The 23221-nt window shown below is 43.8% G+C and overlaps 3 protein-coding genes across 9 annotated transcripts; 2 read left to right on the plus strand and 1 right to left on the minus strand.

Moving 5' to 3' along the window:
* Positions 1–8726: 8726 nt before the first annotated feature.
* LOC114862901 (lymphocyte antigen 6G-like) lies at positions 8727–9563 on the plus strand. The gene is made up of 3 exons (XM_029163662.3): positions 8727–8958; positions 9088–9195; positions 9271–9563. The coding sequence occupies exons 1-3, from the start codon at positions 8910–8912 to the stop codon at positions 9549–9551; spliced, it is 438 nt and encodes a 145-aa protein (XP_029019495.1). The 5' UTR covers positions 8727–8909; the 3' UTR covers positions 9552–9563.
* Positions 9564–13432: 3869 nt separating this feature from the next.
* On the minus strand, positions 13433–17890 carry LOC129604625 (uncharacterized). Of its 7 annotated transcripts, none has more exons than XM_055511923.1 (3): positions 17665–17890; positions 17483–17544; positions 13433–15376 (listed from the first exon to the last, which is right to left on the minus strand). In XM_055511923.1, the coding sequence occupies exon 3, from the start codon at positions 14247–14249 to the stop codon at positions 13455–13457; it is 795 nt and encodes a 264-aa protein (XP_055367898.1). In that variant the 5' UTR covers positions 14250–15376; positions 17483–17544; positions 17665–17890; the 3' UTR covers positions 13433–13454. The 7 variants fall into 7 exon arrangements, with proteins under 7 accessions (XP_055367898.1, XP_055367896.1, XP_055367893.1 ...); XM_055511921.1 differs by having other exon boundaries at positions 13433–15491; XM_055511918.1 differs by having other exon boundaries at positions 13433–16699.
* A 3936-nt stretch (positions 17891–21826) lies between these two features.
* On the plus strand, positions 21827–22609 carry LOC114862902 (lymphocyte antigen 6G-like). Its single transcript, XM_029163663.3, has 3 exons — positions 21827–22035; positions 22171–22278; positions 22354–22609. The coding sequence occupies exons 1-3, from the start codon at positions 21987–21989 to the stop codon at positions 22503–22505; spliced, it is 309 nt and encodes a 102-aa protein (XP_029019496.1). The 5' UTR covers positions 21827–21986; the 3' UTR covers positions 22506–22609.
* The last annotated feature ends 612 nt before the right edge of the window (positions 22610–23221 follow it).

The following is a 23221-nucleotide window of genomic DNA, read 5'->3' on the forward strand; positions in this document are numbered from 1 at the left end:
ATGCCCCTGAAACAATCCAGCCCATAACAGCAGGATGCAAGATGCTAGCAGGCAGGGCACACATGGAACACCATAATCTAACAAACTAGTAATGGCCAACCAACTCAACATAGTAGTGGTAGACAAACAAGAGAACAAGGCTGTAATGATAGATGTAGCAATCCCAGGCGATAGCAACATCATAAAGAAGGAGCACAGGAAGGTGGAGAAGTCCCAAAGAACACTTTTCTCAATGTGTTTGCTAGTTTTTCCAGATGAGCATATGCTCGATTAAGCAAGTAGATTAATATCAACCATCAATATCTACCAGCATCCACTGTAGAGAACCAATGTTCTGTGTTAATGTTCTTTGGTTATGTAATAGAAATTTCATGTATGTGAAAGTATTTTCAATTGTGATAGAACTTCTTTATATATATCAAATGAGTAGTGTTATTTGTTTGATGTGTTATGAAACATAATAATAATGCATTTAGCATAAAATGATCAAATCTATGAACACTCTGTTCTTTTTATGTTACACCTTTCACTGAGTTGTTACATTTTGACTCCTTTGCAACAATGGAGATATTAATGGAGGCACAGAGAAAGAGATTTCAGAACTACACTCGCAGGGCAACTGCACCTTTTCCTGTGTACTTCTATTCTTTCAAGAATAAACCAACAGAAAGACAACTTTGATTGACTCTTACTGTATTAATTCATCTGTTCCCAACCTTTTTTGCCTCTATAATCTGGTGTCAGAAGTGGGATCCGCTGGTGGACGTCGCCCTGAGCTCAGCCTCATCCTCCTCTACAAAAACAAACTGAGACGGGGGCCAAAGGCTTCACCTCTGATCTCCATCTGACGGATCCTGCGAACTCAAAACTTCACTATAGGGGAATTTGGTGAGTTGTTAACATTTTTGCTCCTCATATGTCTGTGGGAAAGTGAACACTATAATTGGGCACTGGATATGTACTGTACACTATGATATGACACTGACACAGCTGATAGGCAGTGAACACTATTATAGGGTACTGGTGTGAGTGTTAGTCAGTGGACACTGTAATTGGGCATCGAACTCTCACAGAGACGTCTGTGACCGTACAACCACGCGTGGTGCTGTTCCATGGGGAGCAGTAAATTTAAACCCGGCTCGGAGCCGAAGGGCCCCATTGTTGATATCATGAGGGGAACGTATGGAGACGACATCATCAGTTGTCTTTCTGTGTGGACAAAACAATATGGGTTTCCAGAAGGTGGTTTATTTAAAAAAAAGCAAATTGATCATTTGGGTGATAAACTGACAAAATGCGAACACACAATGAGAAAGGGAAAGTGTCAGGATCCTGGACAGGCTCTGTCAGCCACCCTGTTGTTTGTTGTTTTTTTTCACCCTGGACCACACCTTCTCCCTCACAGTGCCACGCCTCAGCTCTGGACCATGCTCACTCCCTCTCCTTAGCCACGTTCACGTCCAAGCGGCTCCCCGGGTGAGGGGGCCGAGCCAAGTTCACGTCCCCGGAGGTGACCGGTCTTTTGTTTGACCCTCCTTCGCCATAACCTCCTCCACTGCTTCATACCGCTTCGTTCTACTCCGGCAAACCCAATAACCACACCCCCTCCTACAGTAACTTGTGCTTCAGTTATCCTGGCGACGCGGCGTCGTGGACGTACTCGCGTGGACATTTGCTTTTGTCAATAGTTAAATAAATTTTGTCAAGAAAAAAAAAAAAATCAGGATCCTAACAGAAAGACGGTAAAAACAAAGGATTTAGAGAATGTGGGAAAACATAGGAAATGCTGGTAACAATGGAAAAATGAAACTGAAAATAGGGAAAGAAAACCGTTACAAAAAGAGATGACTAAAATTGGTGGTGGAACAGACAACAACTCTGCACCCGTAAAAAAGCCACCACCATACTGTTACAGTGCTTCTACTCTTTATCCGCAGGTCACTGCACTGAAGCTGGACCCAGACCTGGATTCTTGCCCGTTTGCCCCACAATCGCAATCGTAACTACAACCACAACTACTGTACAACCACAACTACAACCACAACCGCAACAGTTACAACCACAACCCTAACCACAGTCACGACCGCAACTACAAACGCATCTGCAACCTCAACCAGAACGTCCTTAAGATCACTCTGCTCCCCTTCCTGAATTAACCACAGAAGGACTGCAAGAAACAGGTCCCATCACAGACACATACGGGGCTGGCCTACACTTCAGCCTGACGGTAAAGGCAAGGGAGATACAGCAGAGACATGGAAGGGGTTACAGCAGAGGAGGAAGAGGACATCAACAATCAGCAACAGCGGGCTTTAAATGCGATAAAGAGGGACACTGGTCTCGAAATTGCCAGTCCGCTGCGTGACCGTGTCCGTACTGTTGAAGTTGAAGGTCAGTTGAAGGTCAGACCAGCTGACTGTCCACAGAATGATTCTGCCGGGGCAAAGTGACGGGTGAGTGGCCGGTTGGGTCCCAGTGCCAGTGTAGATGACCCTGAGGAGGGAGGTGAATGCACTGACACACACACACACACACCGCAATGAAGACACGCTCACTCACTGTCACGATCTGGGGTTTTGTTTCTTGTTGTGTCCCGTTTTAGTACAGTAGTTCCTGTTTTATTTTGGTAATCTCCCGGTCTCTGTTTTGTGTTCTAGCTTCACTTCCGGTTTATGTCACGTCACAGCTGTTCTTGTTTCACCCGGTCATTATTCACACCTGCACGTCATCAGTAATCGAGTCACGTTGTATTTAACCACCACCTGTGCCCTCAGTTCCCCGCCAGATCGTTGTTTCGTGTGTCATCGTTGTTCCCCCAGTTCATTGTTCCTGTCCGGCCGTGTTTCCATGTATCCTGGTTTTGCTGATCGATCGTGTATGAACCTTGCCTGTCCCTGACGCTGTCTCTGCCTAAACCTGGAATAAACCACCCTTTTGATCACCGTCAATCTGTGTACGCTGTGCATTTGGGTCCTCACCCGAGCGTTCCCTGACACTCACACACACACTCACTGATGACGTCACAGCCAACGGCAATGAAGAACTCTTGCTATGCTTAGATTCATAAATGATTTGGCAATGTTTGTCAAGTTTAGAAAGACTGCAGAAACCACAAGGCACAACTATGTGCGTCTGAATGAGCCACACATGCAGTTCCCGGACATAACATTGTCAGAGCTCTGTAGTGATGACTTTAAGTTTTAGAACTATGCCAAATTAGTGGGAATTATGTGTACAGTGTTGGGGCTTCAGGTGTAACAGTAAAAGAATACTTGACCAAACCTTTGACATGGCTCAGACCAGATGGAACCGCGTTCAAACATGCTTTCATGCTTTCTGGTTTGTGCCCGATAAATTTGTTAGGGAGAGATTTGATGATAAGAATGGGCATTTCTCTGATCTCGTTCCCAGTAGGATTGAAGGTCACCACAAATGCAAATACAAATTCAGAAGGAGGTATTTGTGCACTGTGGGGTGAGTGATTTACTGTATGCGTATGAGTGTAGGTTGCAACAGTCTCTAACGCATGCGTTAGTGAATCCAGGAGGAACAGACTACATGGATCCAGGAGAATTACACTGCACCATCCACGTATCACAGGGCCCAGATAACCAAATCAACAACAGTGGACAATTACGCTGTCAGATAAATTGACCACAGGACGTCTGAACTGGACAAAGCATGACTGTGCACTGTCCGTCACTCTTCCACCACGTTTAGACAAACTATATGACTTGTTTTCTTCTGTGCCATACATTTCTCTCACTAAAAGTAGATCTGCAGACTGGAAAGACTTGGGACGATTTGTGTCAAGATGCAGGCGCATGACTGATTGGCAAGGCACACCTGGGGAAACGGTTTTGTACTCACCCACTGGTAGAGTATATAGACAATATTTCACCATTACTGTACACACAACTCGTGTGGTGGTTCCATTTCCTCAATCTGAGAATCACACATCTTGACAAACACTGCTCACTTACACTGAGTTATAATCAATTCCTGCTTTAGCAGAAGTGCCACACATGTTGTGGGCCAAACACAAATATGATGTAGGCCTCATCCGTAACAGTGGACCAGTTGTAGTTACACCCAAGACCACATGTAGGCCGTGTGCAAAACAATATCCGACAGACAGAAAGTTATAGACGGCATAACCCCAGTTTTTAACTCACTAACTAAAGCAGACGTTATCATATCATGTGACTCCAGTCCCTGCTGCACACACATCTTTCCTGTGAAAAAGTTAAAGACAAAGATCAACCCTCTGAATGGAGATTTGTACAGGATCTACAAGCAGTGAATGCTACAGTTCTGTAAAAACAGGGGGTACCCGGTTGGTTTTCAGTTGTCGACTTGGCAAACGCCTTCTTCAGTGTTCCTGTTCATCCAGATAGTCAATTCTGGTTGAGTTTCAGTTCAAAGGCCGTACGTGGACATGGACCAGGCTGTGTCGGGGGTATGTGGAGTCACCCACCATCTTCAATGAGGCACTCAGACGGGGTCTTGAACACCTTTCACATTCTGCGGGAAGCGCTTTGTTGCAGTAGGTGGATGATATCATTGTCTGCAGTCCCAAAAAAGATCAGTGTGAAAAAGACACAGTGGTTTTGTTGAAACATTTAGCTGCTTAAAGAGTTGAAGCTATTCAGAGCATCCCAAGGCCGCCCACAAAGCGACAAATTATGTCTTTCTTGGGACTGTGTTCTTATTGTCAAAACTTTATTCCCATTATGCTTTCCTTGTCAGGAAACGGCAGAGAGCGGACCCAAATGCATAGTGCCAGGACACGAGGTAGGTGGTGAAAAAATGAGGTTTATTCCAGTAATCGTTGTCACAAGCAGTTCAGGTCATACACGGTCAGATACGGGAAACTGTGGGAAGGCGTAGACATAGATATATAACAGGAACTAGAACATGACAACATTTCAAAATAAAACTGGAAACAGAAACCTAAACCTGACAGTCCTCAAAGCACCTTTGAGTGCCCTCTTTCATGGCAAATCTCAACAACATTCACTGGACTCCTGAGGCAGAGGCTGCCTTTGTAGATTTAAAGCTCACTTTGCAGACTGCTCCAACTCAACCATTTGTTCAGGTTGTGGATGAAAGAGACAGGTGCATGGTATCTGTACTGCTACAAAAACATGGTGGAAAACTACGACCAGTCGCTTACTTTTCTGCTAAACTTGACCCTGTGGCAAAAGTGTGTTCTGGCCTCTAGAGACATCGTAGAATATCCTGATCTTGTGCTGATGGTTCCTCATTTTGTCTCTTTAATCTTGCTTGAACAAGAAACATCTCATCTATCAGCTGCTCGCTGGTTACGATACCAACACAGTTAAACCATGCACTATTCTGAATCCAGCTACTTTGCTGCCCACTCCTGAAGACGGTGAACCCCACGCTTGTGTTGCTTCTCTCCAGCAGGTGATCACACCGAGACCTGACCTTTAGGAGACACCTTTGAATAACCCTAACCGCCCTGTGTGGGCTATGCAGTTTGCACAGCGCATGATTCTCTCTCTGCACTCTAATTTTCAACAACGTGTGGAGCAACGTTGCAGGACGACGTGTGGTGGGGAAGGCTCGGAAGTGGGTTGGACCCCTCCAGGTGCTGCTGACCACACATACGGCTGTGAAGGTGGCAGAGAGGACGACGTGGATCCATGCGAGCCACTGCAGTAAAGGTTCCAGAACCGGTAGATGACATCCCACCAGCTGTCTGCCAGGACGACGGCTCGGATCAACACTAACACTCGTGTACAAGAGGCAGCGTTGACCAGAACAGTGGGAGTGGGAGATACACTCTTGGTCTAGCACATACTACACGTTCCTGAGAAAACACATACATGAGTGACTTTGGATCACCTGCAGTACGAGGGACTACGAGGGAACTCATCACTACACGTTTGTACAGTGCAATAGTGTCTCTGGTGACGCAGGGGAGGGAAACCTAACGGTGATAACAGAACTCCCTGTGACACCCGCACCAGTTGCTCGAGTGAACTCCATACAAACTGGTTGGCTATTGCATTGACACTCTGGACAAGGACTAGTGATGACTCTGACACCGAAAAAGACTACTTTGTGTAAATAGTGATACCTATACTCTCTCATAAACAACAACTGTGTTCTATTCTTTTGCTGAGCTTTATCACCAGAGGTGCTTTCACTTCTACAAAAACAGCTCTTGCCCTTTTCAGTGAACAATTTACAGTATGATGATAGCTGCTGAAAATCTTTGTGAATTTGGCTTTGCTGATGTTTCGGTGTTCACTCTATGTGTTGATTAATAATAATCAAAGGGGAGTGAATGTAATGGAAATTTCATGTACAGTATGTGAAAGTATTTTCTATTGAAGTGATAGAAATTATATATACTGTATAATCCAATGAGTAGATTTATTTGTTCGATGTGTTATGAAACATTGCATTTAGCATAAAATGATGAAATCTATGAACACTCTGTTCTTTGTATTGTATGTTACACTTTTTACTGAGTTGTTACATTTTGACTCCTTAGCAACAATGGAGATATTAATGGAGGCACAGAGAGAGAGATTTCAGAACTACACTCTCATGGGGCAACTGTGTACTTCTCTTCTTGCAAGAATAAAGCAACAGAAAGACAACTTTGTTTGACTCTTATTAATTCATCAGTTCCCAACATTTTTTGCTTTTACAGGTTACTAAAGCAGCTGTGTGACGTCTGCAGCTTGCTGATATCTGGTGGTTTAATACAGGTCTTAGTGTGAAAGGAGAATGAAAGGAACAAATAAAGTAATAAAAGGACGAAGCCGGAGGGTCCTTTTTACATGTCTTTGCATGTTCATTTACACAAATTAACATCTTTACAGGTTTGTTTATGCAAACAGTGCATAAGGAAGTTCAGCCTGGGCCACTGGCTGCTTTTATACTTTTCCTTGTTTATTACATATTATTCACATTACGATGTAAAAAGGATATTAAAAGGCCATTTAACAAAATGACCTGTCGCAGGATTTTTTCTATCTTGCAATAAAAAACATCCTGACATCATGTGTTCCCTCTGGGTTTGACTATAGGTCTGTACTCATAGAATCTGATTAACTCTAATGAAGCCTCCAGTTAATTCAATATAGTGCAGCCAGAGTTCAGGTCACTGTGAAACACATTTCATCTGCAGTAGACTTACACTGCTGGGGCTCTGTCTTCATACAATGTCATGCTATCAAACATGTTCCTCGTTCTTTTTACTGTAGCTGTGACTCTCCCTCTCTGTCTCTGTCCTCAGGCAGGTGCAGTATCTTCAGTCTCAGAACTGTGTCTCCAGTGGTCAGTTGCTGGAGCAACCGTCCTGCCTGTGTTGTTGCTGCTTGTTGTCTGGAGGTTTCTACCGCTATAAAAAAGGTTCTTCCTCTCTACTGTTGCTGTTCATTTATTAATTGGTTACAGTTAAAAGCTTTCTTAATGTAGGATTTGTTGTGTGTATTATCTTAAACCAAGAAAAAAAATTAAATTTTGTGTTTAACTTGTTTAAATGTTCTCTATGTCTCTCTCTTTTTCTCTACAACTATTCTTATTATCTTTTATCAGCAACCAATACTCCTCAGACTTTTGAACAAATAAACCATAAACAGACCACAGTTTATGTTTGCATTACGCTGAAGATCAACCTGGCTCATTTCCAGTTGGGAACCATTTGAATTATTCTTTACTTTCTCTTTTCATACCTTTAAATCTTTTGGGTCTAAAATGTGAACAAATTAATGTCTCTCTCTTCCTTCATGCACTCATTTGCTTTTGTTCTGACTGAAGGTTACATGTCTTGTTGTTGTGACTGGTTTCATGGTTTTTATCTAATCACAACCGATAAAGTTGTTGGTTTGCTGCATGTGACGGTTACATTTTGTATAAAAAAAATGGTAAAATAAAGATATTGTGGAAATACAGTGAATGTTTGACTTTTATGTTTAAAAATGTATCACAGACCTTTTAGTAATAACATTAAATTATCAGCACTTTGTGTTAAAGACATCTGGTGGTTTTATAAAGGACACAATGAAGTGCTTTCATTCCTTTCATGGTTAATACACAGTACCAGCGGCGCCATTGGGTGGGGGGTTAGGACGATTCTAAGGGCCCACGAACTTTGAAGGGCCCACAGAGCTTTATTTATACACACAGCTTTATTAATAATTCCATTATTATCCGCAATATATGATATTTCAAGAACTTATCTATGAAGGAATTGCATATAAAACTAAAATATATCTTAATTCTGCCTCTCCGGTCAAATTTCACCCCTCCTCCTATTTGCTGCATGGTTCTGTCCGTTCACCTGGATCCAGTAGATGCTATTGAGTGAGACGGTCAGATCTTCAATGATTAAAGCCGCAACGTCCTTGCGGTCAACGAAGAATAAATCCTCTGACAGAAAGATTTTATGAAATATAAACTATTTCTAGGTTGCAACATAAAAGACACACACTCCTTCACAGACCTCAGTAGGTTGGACTGAAAATGTATATTTTAACTAAATGTTTCCTGCTACTTTTCAGATACAGCATATGTTCATTCAAAGCAGCACAAACCATTACTGACGTTGCAGCTTTTCTACTCACTAACACCAGAGAGTCACAAGAGACAGTATCTGTACAAAGTTTCCACCTGTTGAGACCAGTCAGATGTTGGCGTAGATATGAACTGGTTTCTGAGAGGTGAAACTTAGTGCTGTGTCATAATGGGCTGATGCTACACACGCACAACACACAGTTTAACATGAGTGAGCTGTGAGGCTGAGAATGATTGGGTGAATTCATAATGATGTATTTGGGTGGAGACTTCCTGAGAAGGGTATAAACTAAAGGACCAAGACTTTGTCATGTCACATTTCTACATAACGTCTGTTTTTCTCTGGGTTTAAGATGCAGCTTCGTGGAGTCCTGATGATCCTATTTATGAGTCTGTGCACAGGTAGGAATCAGTTCAATGTTGAAATAAACATGACCATCACATTAATCTTGTTTAGACATTTTGTCTTCATTTTGTGAATGTCTGGTGTTAGTAAAAAATGTTGTTACACACATTTTAATTCCTGTACAGCTCATGGATTAAGTTGTTACTCATGTGCGACCACTGACCCTAAGAGCTGCACAGACACAATCACTTGTATATTTGGATTTGACCGCTGTTCCTCCGTCTCTGTGCTTGGTATGTACCAAAAATATTATATTAATACTGTAATATTGTTTATTTTAAAGCCCTTTTTTCTGTCATGTTCCATAGGTGTCCTCACTAAGACCTGCATGATCAGTAGCGCATGTGTATCTCCAATCTCCTGCTGTGAGGGAGACTTGTGTAATGGGGCCATACCTACTGATCCCACCACCATAGCTACTGGTCCCACCACCAAACCTACTGGTCCCACCACCAAACCTACTGGTCCCACCACCATACCTACTGGTCCCAGTTGCTGTAAGGAAAACTTGTGTAATGGTTCCGTAGTTACTGGTCCCAGTGGCGTCCTCTTGCTGGTGTCCTCATCCATCATCATGCGCTTTATCTGACGCTCTGGAAAAGCTATTTATCACATTTGTACAATTCTGGAAAAAACACTTTTTTAAAAAAGCATATTTGTCATTAGACTGTAGATGTTTAAATCATAAACCACTGCTTTATAAAGCACAAATTTATTAGTAATCTGTAGTGTGTAAATAAATACAGCTATGACTGTTATTTTCTTTTATTTGGACTCCTTTGTTGGAAATGATCATTAAAAAATGCACTATTACAATATTGATTTGTTTGAAAGCTAGTAAATGTTTTAAGATGGCAAAACATTTTTATGTCTTCATGCACTTAAACAGCTGCAGAGACTAAAGGTGAGATGGTTTTTGCTTTGGCTGATATGTCATGCCCAAGAAAACACACCTGTGTTTTAACAAACTGCAGTTTGGACAGGCTGGCCTTATGGCCCTTTAAATAAAGGTGGAGCAGAAGTTTAATGGTGTCTTGTACACATGCATGTTGCGTGTCACTGCAGATCATCAGGTCATCAACGTACTGCAACAGTGCAGACTGTGGTGACAACACTAAGTCATCCAAACTTTGCGTCAGAGCCATGTTATTCATGTGATTCACAGTCTGGTGAACGTGTAAGGTTTGCCATTAAACTGGCATTAAAAGCGAACCAGAACTGGCTGTCTGGAAGAACTGGAACGCTGAAAAATGCATTTGCCAGATCTACAACAGAGAAAAACTTAGCTGTACTGTAGGTGGAAATTGCGACAAAATTGTGTATGGATTTGGGACGTTTGGTGCTCGCGGTTGCACTGCAGCATTTACTTCCTGAAGGTCTTGGAAGAACCCCCATTCGGTTGGCTGTCCCTTATCCCGAATTTTCTTTACCGAAAAAAGCGGCGTACGAGCGGGTGAGTTCAGGAGACAATGACACCTGCGGCGAGAAGAGAGTTAAAAACAGAAGTGATGCCTTCAATTGCCTCTGATTTTAGTGGAAACTGTGGTTTGCATCAGCGATAGTCAGGTTTTGGTGTGATGATCACTGGTTCACAATCTGCTATAACCCAATATCATACTTATCTGCTGCCCATAGAGCAGAAGGCACTTGTTGGAGGATGTTGCTGCAGTGCACCTGTGGAAAGAAAAAGAGCTGCAAGCGCGGTGATGACGTCATCTAACAAATGCACAGTGCGCTGATGACAAACTGACTGAAAAGGTTTACAATAAATGTGATGCTTCGAACTGTTCAACACCGTAGGTTCTAATGTGGCTTCCCACTTATTAGTTTTGTACTCACACATTGTCATAAGTGTGGATTAGTCTCCCCATGTGTCTTTCTCGTGTTTACAGAGTGGCACATATGGGATTGTTGTCATTTTGGAGACGTTCCTGTTCAGGGGAAAGAATAACACTCAGAACAGCTTTATATTTGTTCCAATACAATGTGCTGAAAGCCAGGTTCTCGTTGGAAACCATGGTTTCTCATACTCAGGATCTGCGCCATAGGACTCATGGCGTAATAGACACAATGCAAATCTGCTGCTTGCATAAATGTAGGATGAAGATATCAGCTGATAAACGGTATTCATTACAGACTCAGAAAAACCTTGGCCCTGCAGCTGCCACTGATATGCATACGAGGCACTACTGGGGGAGTACTGAACTCCTGTGAACGTGGGTAGTTTGTCTACAGTGGTTACTTGTAGACCTGTGGATGAGGAGATCAAACAAATATTCAACTTTCCCATGAGGTCACTCCCCATTATGTTTAATGGACAGACGTCTGACCAGGTAAAAGAATGCTTCAACTTTATGCCTTCAGGGGACTCACATGGAAAAGTGACAGCTAGTTTCTCTACTATTTGAACACCTGTTACTCCTACTGTAAAGATTGAATGTTCACTAGGTGGTATGAGTGTGTGTGTATTTTGATGACCTCAGAACAGAAGTCGTTGCTCCAGAATCAACCAGGAGTACAATTGTCTGTCCGGCACTCACAAAAGTCATTTCTTAAAAGCTGGGTGTTTATATTTCATATAAATGCCTTCTTCTGTGGCGTTTTAACTTTTAATTTGAGAACTAATTTCTTGATCTAGCAAACATGTGTAAGTAGGGTTAGTTACTTGTTCTGGATGTGTGACCACATTTAATTTATGTGTAAACCAGATTTTTTATATTTTTGCCAACACAAATGAACCTTTAAGACAGTTCGTTCTGGGCCACTGGCTGCCTTTTTCATTATTTTATGCTTTGCATAAAAATATAAGCAAACCCAGCATCACTACAGGAATAAGGAACGGTCACATGGCAAAGTTGTTAATGCAAACAGTATGTTTATGCGTATGTATATTACTTCCTTTTGGGACTTTGAAGCTCTGGTTGATCAACCTAGACTACTAGACTGTCAAATCAGCTGCATGTTTAGATCAAATGTTTCCTGCTACTTTACAGATACAGCATATGTTCATTCAAAGCAGCACAAACCATCACTGACGTTCTCTTCATCTATGTAGGAATCAGTCCATCTGCAGCATTTCTACTCACTAACACCAGACGGTCACAAGATGGAGACAGTATCTGTACAAAGTTTCCACCTGTTGAGACCAGTCCAGGAGGAGGTCGCGCCAGCTCCCGCCGACCTCCAGGAGGAGGTTCCGGGCTTCGGGGACGCTAGCCAAAGGACTGCCCCTGGAGCTCTCGGTGGTCCGGTTCCGGCCACGTCGGCTCCGGCCACGTCCACAGACGCAGCTCCTGGTGGTCCGGCCACGTTCTTCTTGGTTCCTGGTGATCTGGTACAGATCACATCTGCATCGGTACCTGGTGATCTGCCACGGATCACATCTGCATCGGTTCCTGGTGATCTGGCACAGATCACATCTGCCTCAGCTCCTGGTGGCCCGGTCCCGGCCACGCTCGTCTCAGCTCCTGGTGGCCCGGTCCCTGCCGCATCTGCATTGGTTCCTGGTGGTCCGGCGCCTGCTGCATCTGCATCGGTTCCTCGTGGCTCGGCTCCGGCCACGCGCCTGTCCCATTGGCCCTGAAGGGGTCGTTCTAGTTCCTGTTCGTGTCGGCTCCACGGAGGACACTGTTCCTGTTCCAGTTCCTGCCAACCTCCAGGAGGAGGTCGCGCCTGCCGCAGTTTCCACCGACCTCCAGGATAAGGTCGCGCCAGCTCCCGCAGAGCTCCAGGCGGAGGTCGCACCTGTCGCAGTTCCTGCTGCGGTTCTTGACGACCTCCAGGAGGAGGTCGCGCCTGTCGCAGTATGTGTTGCGGTTCCCGACGACCTCCAGGAGGAGGTCGCGCCTGTCGCAGATCCTGCTGTGGTTCCCGACGACCTCCAGGAGGAGGTCGCGCCTGTCGCAGATCCTGCTGTGGTTCCCGACGACCTCCAGGAGGAGGTCGCGCCTGTCGCAGTTCCTGCTGCGGTTCCCGACGACCTCCAGGAGGAGGTCGCGCCTGTCGCAGTTCCTGCTGCGGTCCCCGCCGACCTCCAAGAGGAAGCCACGCCTGCTTTAGTTCCCGCCGACCTCCAGGAGGAGGTTCCGGGCTTTGGGGACGCTAGCCAAAGGACTGCCCCTGGAGCTCTCGGTGGTCCGGTTCCAGCCACGTCGGCTCCGGCCACGTCCACAGACGCAGCTCCTGGTGGTCCGGTCACGTTCTTCTTGGTTCCTGGTGATCTGGTACAGATCACATCTGCATCGGTTCCTGGTGATCTGGCACGGATCACATCTGCCTCAGCTCCTGGTGGCCCGGTCCCGGCCACGCTCGTCTCAGCTTCTGGTGGCTCGGTCCCAGCCACGCTCGTCTCAGCTACTGGTGGCCCTGTCCCTGCCGCATCTGCATCAGTTCCTGGTGATCTGGCACAGATCACATCTGCCTCAGCTCCTGGTGGCCCGGTCCCGGCCACGCTCGTCTCAGCTACTGATGCATCTGCATCGGTTCCTGGTGGTCAGGCGCCTGCCGCATCTGCATCGGTTCCTGGTGGTCCGGCGCCTGCCGCATCTGCATCGGTTCCTGGTGGTCTGGCTCTGGCCACGCCTGCATCGGTTCCTGGTGGTCTAGCTCTGGCCACGCCTGCATCGGTTCCTGGTGGCTCGGCTCCGGCCACGCCTCCACGTCTGTCCTCGTCTCTGGTCCCGGCTTCTTCTCTGGTTCTGTCCATGTCTCCATGTCTGTCCTCGTCTCTGGTCCCAGCTTCGTCTCTGGTTCCGGCCACGTCTCCACGTCTGTCCTCGTCTCTGGTCCCGGCTTCGTCTCTGGTTCCGGTCACGTGTCCACGTATGTCCTCGTCTCTGGTTCCGGCTTTGTCTCTGGTTCCGGCTTCGTCTCTGGTTCCGGCTTCGTCTCTGGTTCCGGCCACGTCTCCACGTCTGTCTTCGTCTCTGGTCCCGGCTCTGGCTCCACATCTGTCTTCGACGCTGTTCCACGTCGGTTCTCGCCTCGTCCGCCGGACTAGTGGCCTCGCCCTTGGTACCTCCTGCCGTTTGGGTGGTGCTGCCTCCTTCGGCGCCGTCCGCCTCGACTCCGCCGTCGTCACGTCCGCTCGCCTGGGGTACGCAGCCTCCTGCCACGCCGATGGCAGGGTCTCTGCCGTTGTCGTTCGCCGCAACCCTGGGATCCCCGGAGCATCTCCGTCGGGAGGAGGCTGGACTCGGCTCCGCCCTCCCGGACCCCGCCAGCCGTCGTGGCGGACTCCCTTGCTACCACCCTCCAGAAGAGGGGGTTTCTGGGTCCCATTGGCCATTGGGGACGAACTCAGTTGGACTCACGGCTTCGGTTGTATATGGACTTTGTTTCTGTTTTGACCCTCCTCCGGTCCTCCCTCCGCCCACCCTGCTTGTGTGCTTGTGTGGGGAGGGATTTGGTCCCTCCTCCTGTGACAGTTTTCATTTCCTGTTTTATTTTGTAGTACTCCCGGTTTCTGTTCTCACTGTGTCAGTTCTAGTCTTACTTCCGGTTTGCATTACACACACCTGTCTTAGTTTAATCATCACCCCTGGGTATTTAACCACCACCTATCACCACAGTTATCCGCCAGATCGTTTGTACGCATGTCGTTGCTATCCAGCATTCAGTGTTCAGCTTACCTCGTCTTCGACCCTGTTCCACGTTCCCGACTATTGATTTTCGCCTGATCCTGAGCGGTACCGTATTCTGTAGATTCTGTTACTGAACCCTGCCTGTTTACTAGGCGTGATTAAGCCTACTCCCTCTGTGCCTCAATCTTCGTGCCTACAAGTGTATGACCTGGACTGTCTGAAACTACGATTCTGGTATTAAAGCCCTTTTACTCAGACCCTTTACTCGTAACAATCTGCTTCGTCCTGTTAGTTAGTTTGTTTCCAATCTGTGAGTTCTTCAGGTTGTGATCAGCTGATCAAAGAGACGCTTGGGGTTTGTTGAGTGTCGTCTGAGTCACTGTCACTCCCGTGATGTGAAGAGTCTACACGTCGTCCAGCATCGGCAACTCATCGCTGCTCGTGTGTGTGTTTTCTCAGGAGCGTGTGTGTAAATGTATGGTCTGATAGTGTCATTCACCGGCGCAGCTTCAGGCGGTGCTTGGCTCACACCTTTAGCTGAACGGTCAACGCAGCCTCACCTCAGTGCGTGTGTGTGTGACCACAGCGAGAGTCGTCCTTCTCACGTCTCCTTACTTCTGGTGGGTTTTCTGTGGGATGTAGACGGAGGGTTGTCTGTCGGATCCAGGACCTTCCTGCAGTGGATGAAGTGGATCCAAGTCGCTCTCTCTGTGACCTTCACAGCCGTGTGGGTCGTCAGAAGGACCTGGAAGGGGCCTCGCCACCATTTGGAGTTCCAGTGTTTCCTCCTGAACTCCTTAACAATCGCCCAGTCCTCTGGTTGGATGGGAACCTGTTGGGAAATGTGAACTGTGGGGAAAAATGTTTGGGTGGCAGGGTTTGCCCTCAGGCCCAAACCAGAGTCCATGGATACAGGTGGAACCATTCGTCTGCCAGAGTCTGCGTTCCTGTGAGGTAGAAAGTGTTTAAAAGACAGGGAGAGATGAGGAAGTAGAGGGTAGAGAGAGTTGGAGAGGGAACATAGTTGAGGAAAGGAAACAAGGATGAGGAGAGGAAACGAGGATGAGGAGAGGGAACGAGGATCAGATCGGGCAATGACCTTCGCAGCAGCGTCTGCAGCTGCATTCCGGCAGAAGCAAAGTCATCACTGATGGTGTGAGTTGGACATTTACAAACAGCAATAGCTGTTGGTAGACACAGCAAGAGGAACCAACAAGGTGACGTCAGAGTAGCCAACAATGTCATATGACGCTAGCATGGCTTTCTCTGCCGCAGCCACTGCTCATAGACACCGTGGAAGTTCAGCAGCAGCTGGTTGAAGCAGGAAAATAGTCTACAAGGCAAAAAAACAGAAGTCGTACAACCTGATTTCTCATCCACTGTTTGAGTGAAAGGTCGCGTAGGGTCAGATCAGGGAGACCCAAATTAGGAGCAGCTTGAGGTCAGTGAACGTTGTTCAGCCTCAGACGTCCATGTGAGACAAGAAGTGGACGATGAAGACGTCTGCATCAGAACCCTGAGTGGGTCCTTAAAGACATTAAAGTTAGGACTGAAGGTCCTACAATAAGAACAAAGACGCAGAAAAGACATCAGCTGTTTATACGTGCACGGTTTAGACAGGTTTTAAATTGCTTCAACTCTTTTGGGTGAGATGGATTTGCCATCAGCTGTAATTACAATGATCAGGAAAATAACCTTAGTCTGAACAAACTGTAATTTAGACAGGCTCTTTGTGGCCTGTAGCATCCAATGTTTCAGTAGCTTAGTGGTGTCTGCAGTAACACCATCTATGGCTTCCTTTAAGAGGGTGTTGTTGTTGTTAACATGGTCTGTGGTCAGATTTAGGTGACCACTGGTTCACATCCTCTGATCAAACCTACATCATGTCTGTGTGTGAGCCACAGGGAAGCAGTGCTTCCTGTAAGGCTGAGTGTTGGGTCAGAGCGTCCTCTGAAAAATAAATATAAAAACAAAAAAGTGTGTCTGTGTTTGCTGCACATAACAGACAGATTAAAAAAAAAACATGCAAAGTAGGTGAATACGTCACATGGGATCGGAAGTCGTTCACCAGTCTCCACCCCGTTGACATCCGTTCATGAAAGGACCCACGTCCTGCGTCTGTCTCCATCATGTTTTCACAGAGGGACGTGTGGAACTGTAGAATAAAAATCAAAAATCTTTTTGTTCGTTAGTGAAAGAAATAGCAAGCGCAGACCTGTGTTCATCCCAAAAGAGGGAAGTTGAGGTCAGTTTGTCAGTGTGTGTGTGAAATCATAACTCTTCAAATTTCTCATCAGGACCAGAAGACACATGTGCTGTACAGGACAGGTCTGATGCGTCTCTGGAGGTCGTATCACATGGGGAAACAGGCTCAGTTACAGCCCCCCCTCAGCAGCCAATGATAAGAGCACAGCTGAGCTGATGTTAACACCAACAAAAGAGGGATTATTTAGAATGTCTGTAGATGTAACCTGCACTCCGTCTGGAATGGAAATCAATCAAATACCTAAACTACACATGAGATCTCTTTTTAAGAATTGAACTGGGCATAAGTTTGAAAGCAAAAATGAATTGAAGCCGGGATAAATACAGGCACACAGGACTTCAAATACAAAATTTTAGTGGGGTCTTTGTTTCCCGTATTTATTTGTTTGGTATTTACTTTTTTAAAGTATATGATTTACAACGAATAGAAATGTAAAATAAAAAATGAACTCAAGGCAAGAAAACAAGATGCAACAGTACAATACTCTAATAGTATACGGCAGTGGCACCTAAATGGGCAGATTAAAAAAAAGTCATCACACTGCCCCTAAACATCTCTATACAATGGCTGTACATGAGATAGATTCCCAAGAATAACGTGTTGTTCTTAATAAAACAAGTACATATTACACATTAAAGAATATCTTAACATAGGAATTAAGCAGTTTCCTACCGAACACATGTAACACTCCAGCAAACATGAGCTTCGTAGCTACTCCATACACATTCACAGTCCTAACACAATAATGACACAATATAGAGAATATTCAATATATATGGAAGAAAATTCAGTAAACACACAGCATTATTTGTGCTCTGTACATCATAGATGGCTAACGATCATTCTTTCCTCACCGCTCATGTCGCCAGCCATTTTCTCAGAGTGCGTTTCACTGCGTCTCCTACTTCTACTCTCAGCGTGTCCTCTAACCTCGCTGATCACCGCTACTCAGACCGCATTGCGCCCTCTGCTGTTCCACCGCAATAGTAACCACTGGACTTGTCAAACTGGTTTGTATAAATAATAATTAATTGGATTTCGCCAGCAAACAATATGTTTATACCACCTGGTTACAGAATGTTAAAGTGTCTTGCTGTCATATGTTGCACAAGACAGTGAACAGTAAGTTTTTTTAAGTCTGGTACATACAGTAATTATTATTACTTTTCTCTGATAGTCGTCGTCCTTTTAATAGTCATTAATAGTCTGTTTTATTATGTTCTTCTATAGTCTGTTTTTGTTCTTTTCTTCTATAGTCTGTTTTTGTTTTCCTATAGTCTGGCCAGATAAACCTATAGTGTACACAAATCTTTTTGGAAACATGGAGGATTTTATTACTGAATTTGTTGCAAATTGAAATATTTTAAACCCATCAGACTGCAAAGTCATGCAGCAGTTGTCACCTAGCTGTTTGTTATCATTTTAAAATCACTCTGTGGGATGTTTTGAGCAAAAGCGAGTCTTCATTGCAAGCAGATAAGAATGAATTAGTTGAGCAAAGATTTGGATTAATTGAGCGTGTAAAATGTTCTATTGCACTCTGTACTGCACTTAACCAGCACATGATGACTGTGTTGGAGAAGAAAAAGCACGAAGGCACAATTTTTCCCATTACAACGATTAAACCACATGCTAATATTAGCACGTGTGTTTTGTCATTGGACTGTAGATTTTTAAATCATAAACCACTGCTTTATAAAGCACAAATTTATTAGTAATCTGTAGTGTGCAAATAAATACAGCTAAGGCTGTTTTGTTTTGGACTTCTTTGTTGGAAATAATCATTTAAAAAATGCACTATTATAATACTGATTTGTTTGGAAGTCAGTAAATGTTTTAAGTCGGCAAAACATTTTTATGTCTTCATGCACTTAAACAGCTGCATAGACTAAAGGTGAAATACTCTTTGTTATAGCAACTGATTTTATTCTGTTCTGGACGTGTGACCATATTTAATTTTTGTGTAAACCAGATTTTTATATTTTTACCACCACAAATGAACCTTTAAGAGAGTTCGTTCTGGGCCACTGGCTGCTTTTCTTTCATTAAAGAAGGGGCCGATTGGAGGTCGGGTTCTGCGGAGGTCAAGACACAGGACATGCTCCCGACTCATGATTCATGATGACACACCCCGCCTGGCGATCATTGGCTGCAGATGATGTCGCTACATTGCTACATTGCTCACACAAATTACCACAAATATCAGATCATAAATCATAAACCACTGCTTTATAAAGCACATATCTATTAGTAATCTGTAGTGTGTATATGAATACAGCCAAGACTGTTATGTTGTTTTATTTGGACTCCTTTGTTGAAAATGATCATTTAAAAAAATTGCACTATTACAATACTGATTTGTTTGAAAGCCAGTAAATGTCGGCAAAACAATTTCTATGTCTTCATGCACTTAAACAGCTGCATAGACTAAAGGTGAAATACTTTTTGTTATAGTAACTGATTTTATTCTGTTCTGGACGTGTGACCACTTTTAATTTATGTGTGAACGACATTTTTATATTTTTACCACCACAAATAAACCTTTAAGAGAGTTTGTTCTTTTCTTTCATTATTTTATGCTTTGCATAAAAAATATCAGCAAACCCAGCATCACTACAGGAATAAGGAACAGTCACACGGCAAATTCGTTAATGCAAACAATATGAATATTACTTCCTTTTGGGACTTTGGAGCGCTGGTTGATCAACCAGAGCTCAGAGACACACCTGTTGACCCCAACAGTCCCTGAGCAAAGCACATCCGCTTCCCAGGTGCTGTGTGTTGCAGTCCACTAGTAGGGAATGGGTGAAATGTGTACTAGACTGTCAAATCAGCTGCATGTTTAGATGGTATCAGCTGCTGTGAGAGTGACTTGTGTAACGGTGCTCTACAGCAGTTACTGGTCCCAGTGTCGTCCTCCTGCTGGTGAACTCAGCCATCATTACCCTCTGTCTAAGGATCCAAAGTGAAAACGCTCAACCTTCTGTCATTTACATGCTCATCATATTTCTGTTTAACATGTGCTCAACTTGTATTCAGCACATTATGTTGTAGGTTCTAAAAGATAATAGACTTGTTGACAGAAATCTGAGCAGTTTGTTGTAGTCTTGTCTCTCCTTGACTCTCTCGCTTTCTCTAGAGCAGTGTTTCTTCCAATCGATCCCTAGGGGTCTGGTGAGTCAGTCTCAGGGGTTCTGCTGAGGTCAAGACACAAGACATGCTCCCCACTCATATGATTCCTGATGACACTCCCCGCTTGGCGATCAATGCCTCTACATTACTTTATATGATAGTTTTGGGGTCTGTACGATCCGGTGTATCACTATCACTGCGGTCAAACGGGCCACTGTTCGCTTTTCCGTGGTCAAATGAGCTTTCACTATATTTGAAGTGCGCTACTTAACAGTGTTGCGATCGCAGAGAAGACCCGAGCGACTCATTCTAATGAGCATGGAGATGATATTAGAGCTAATGTCCTAAAGAAACATACTGTAAACTGCAAAATATCAGAAATTATGGAATTTACTGTGTATGTTTGCAAAACTCACTGGTGAAATGTATAAAAATACAATTGGTCTCTATTCTAAAACTTTGCTTTGAATAAATGAATTCCTCAAAGTAGTAGAACATTATTCCTTCACAGTACTACTTAGTACAGTATTTCATAGACTACTACCACAGCAAATACCAGTCCATATTACTGCATCCTTTTGGAATAATCCATTTCTAAATTATTCTACAGTACACAGCCTTGAAACTAATGACTGAACTTTGACCTCTTATAAAATGAGTTCCTTACGATAAATTATTACAATATCATTCCTTCATAGTACTACTTAGTACTTCATAGACTACTACCACATCAAATACTAGTCAATATCATTGCATTATGGGTTCTTCCTCTCTACCGTTGCTGTTTATTTATTAATTGGTTAAAATTAATAGGATTTGTAGGATTTGTTGGGTTTTAAGTGTGTATGGTCTTAAACCATAAAAAAACTTAAATTTTGTGTTGAACTTGTTTTTTTATCTCTCTCTCTTTCTCTCTCTTTTTCTCCACAACCATTCTTATTATCTTTTACCAGCAACCATTGTTTCTCATAGACTCATAAACAAACAAACCATAAAAAGACCCCAGTTTATTTTTGCATTACGCTTAAGATTAACCTGGCTCATTTCCAGTTGGGAACCATTTGAATTATTATATTATTATATTATATATATTATTATAATGTCTCTCTCTTACTTCATGCACTCATACACTTTTGTTCTGACTAAATGTTAAATGTCTTCTCATTGTAACTGGTTTCATGTTTACATAATCACAACCCATAAAGTCGTTGCTTTGCTGCAGCGGCGCCGATGGGGGCGAGGGGTAGGACGGGCCCACGAACTTTGAGGGGCCCACAGAGGCCAGCCTTATTAATAATTACATTATAATCAGCAATATATGGGATTTCAAGAACTTATCTATGAAAGAATTGCAAATAAAACTAAATTACAGCTTATTTCTGCCTTTTCGGTCAAATTCCACCCCTCCTCCAATTTACTGCATGGTTCTGTCCGTTCACCTGGATCCAATAGATGCTATTGAGTGAGACGGTCAGATCTTCAATGGTTAAAGCAGCATTGTCCTTGCGGTCAACGAAGCATAAAGCCTCTGACAGAAAGATTTTATAAAATATAAACTATTTCTAGGGTGCAACATGAAGGACACACACTCCTTCACTGGCCTCAGTAGGTTGGACTGAAAATGTATATTTTAACCAAATGTTTTCTTCTACTTTTCAAATTCAGCAAATATTCATTCACAGCAGTACAAACCATCACTGTCGTTCTCTTCTCTTCTCATCTATGTAGGAATCAGTGCGTCTGCAGCATTTCTACTCACTAACACCAGACGGTGTAAGTTTCCACCTGTTGAGACCAGTCAGATGTTGGCGTAGATATGAAGTGGTTTCTAAGAGGTGAAACTTACTGCTGCATCATAATAGGCTGATGCTACACACACACACACACAACACACAGTTTAACATGAGCTGTGAGGCTGAGAATGATTGGGTGAATTCATGATGATGTATCTGGGCGGAGACTTTCTGAGAAGAGGATAAACTAAAGGACCAAGACTTTGTCGTTTCACATTTCTACATAACGTCTGTGCTTCTCTGAGTTTAAGATGCAGCTTTGTGGAGTCCTGACCGTCCTGGTAATGAGTCTGTGCACAGGTAGGAATCAGTTCAATGTGGAAATAGACATGACCATCACATTCATTTTGTTTAGACATTTTGTCTTCATTTTGTGAATGTCTGGTGTTACAGTAGTAAAAAATGTTGTTACACATATTTTTAATTCCTGTACAGCTCATGGATTAAAATGTTACCAGTGTGTGAAAGCTGACCCTAAGAGCTGCACAAACACAGAAACTTGTCTAGCTGGAGCGGACCGCTGTTCCTCTCTCTCTGTGCTTGGTATGTACCAAAAATATTATATTAATACTATAATATTGGTTAATTTAATGGCATTTTTTCTGTCATGTCCCATAGGTGTCCTCACTACTAAGTCCTGCATGAACAGTAACTTATGTGTATCTCCAGTCTCTTGCTGTGAGGGAGACTTGTGTAATGGGGCCATACCTACTGGTCCCAGTGCCATCCTCTTGTTGGTGTCCTCAGCCATCATCACCCTCTTTCTCTAATGATTTGGAAAAGCTAATAGCTTTTCCAATTATGGAAGAAACCAAATTGAATGGAAACCAAAATGATGTGATGTGATTTATCTAATAAAATAACTACTGTAACATGACATGTGTCACTTGTTGTTTGTAATCAATTGCTATTAAACAATAACAGTTCAGTGTGAGCATCATTGTTTTTTTGTACTGTCTGACATGAGGACATCTTCCTGTTTTTATTTAAAATTGTCGTTTTCAGCTGTGACAGTTTAGTCCAACATAACAGAATCAGGGGTAAACCTCATGCTCATTTTAGCAGGTGTGTTGTCATTAGACTGTAGATGTGTAAATAAATAAACCACTGCTTCAGAAAGCACAAAGCTATGACTAATCTGTAATGTGTAAATAAATACAGTGTACAACCAGAAGGCTACAAATGATCATTACCAGTTGTGGTGGAAATTTTCCATAAAGAAGCAGATGAGAGAGTTGTCCTTTTGTGCGATTTATTAAAATAATAAAGACAATAAAAATAATGGGGAAAGCAAATAAAAAGCATGGATGTTGATCGTGCACATCAACAAACCAAAAACCAGCTGGGGAGATCAGTGCACACACCACGAAGGTGTGATGCAAAGAGCCCACGATCCTCAAGTTGTCTCTGCCTTTTAACCCCTTTCTCTGGCTCTGGTGGAACGTCTCTCTGCACCAATGGAATTGTTTGTGCCACCTTATCTCGC

This window comes from Betta splendens, chromosome 9 (genome assembly GCF_900634795.4).
Source record: "Betta splendens chromosome 9, fBetSpl5.4, whole genome shotgun sequence".
Classification (NCBI taxonomy): domain Eukaryota; kingdom Metazoa; phylum Chordata; class Actinopteri; order Anabantiformes; family Osphronemidae; genus Betta; species Betta splendens.

Bases quoted from the DNA above. Each gene is read 5' to 3' on its own strand.
- LOC114862901 (XM_029163662.3), top strand. From the start codon at position 8,910: ATGCAGCTTCGTGGAGTCCTGATGATCCTATTTATGAGTCTGTGCACA. The intron at 8,959-9,087 runs GTAGGAATCAGT...ATTCCTGTACAG, and splicing joins ATTTATGAGTCTGTGCACAG to CTCATGGATTAAGTTGTTAC. The intron at 9,196-9,270 runs GTATGTACCAAA...CATGTTCCATAG, and splicing joins TTCCTCCGTCTCTGTGCTTG to GTGTCCTCACTAAGACCTGC.
- LOC129604625 (XM_055511922.1), bottom strand. From the start codon at position 14,249: ATGGCCAATGGGACCCAGAAACCCCCTCTTCTGGAGGGTGGTAGCAAG.
- LOC114862902 (XM_029163663.3), top strand. From the start codon at position 21,987: ATGCAGCTTTGTGGAGTCCTGACCGTCCTGGTAATGAGTCTGTGCACA. The intron at 22,036-22,170 runs GTAGGAATCAGT...ATTCCTGTACAG, and splicing joins GGTAATGAGTCTGTGCACAG to CTCATGGATTAAAATGTTAC. The intron at 22,279-22,353 runs GTATGTACCAAA...CATGTCCCATAG, and splicing joins TTCCTCTCTCTCTGTGCTTG to GTGTCCTCACTACTAAGTCC.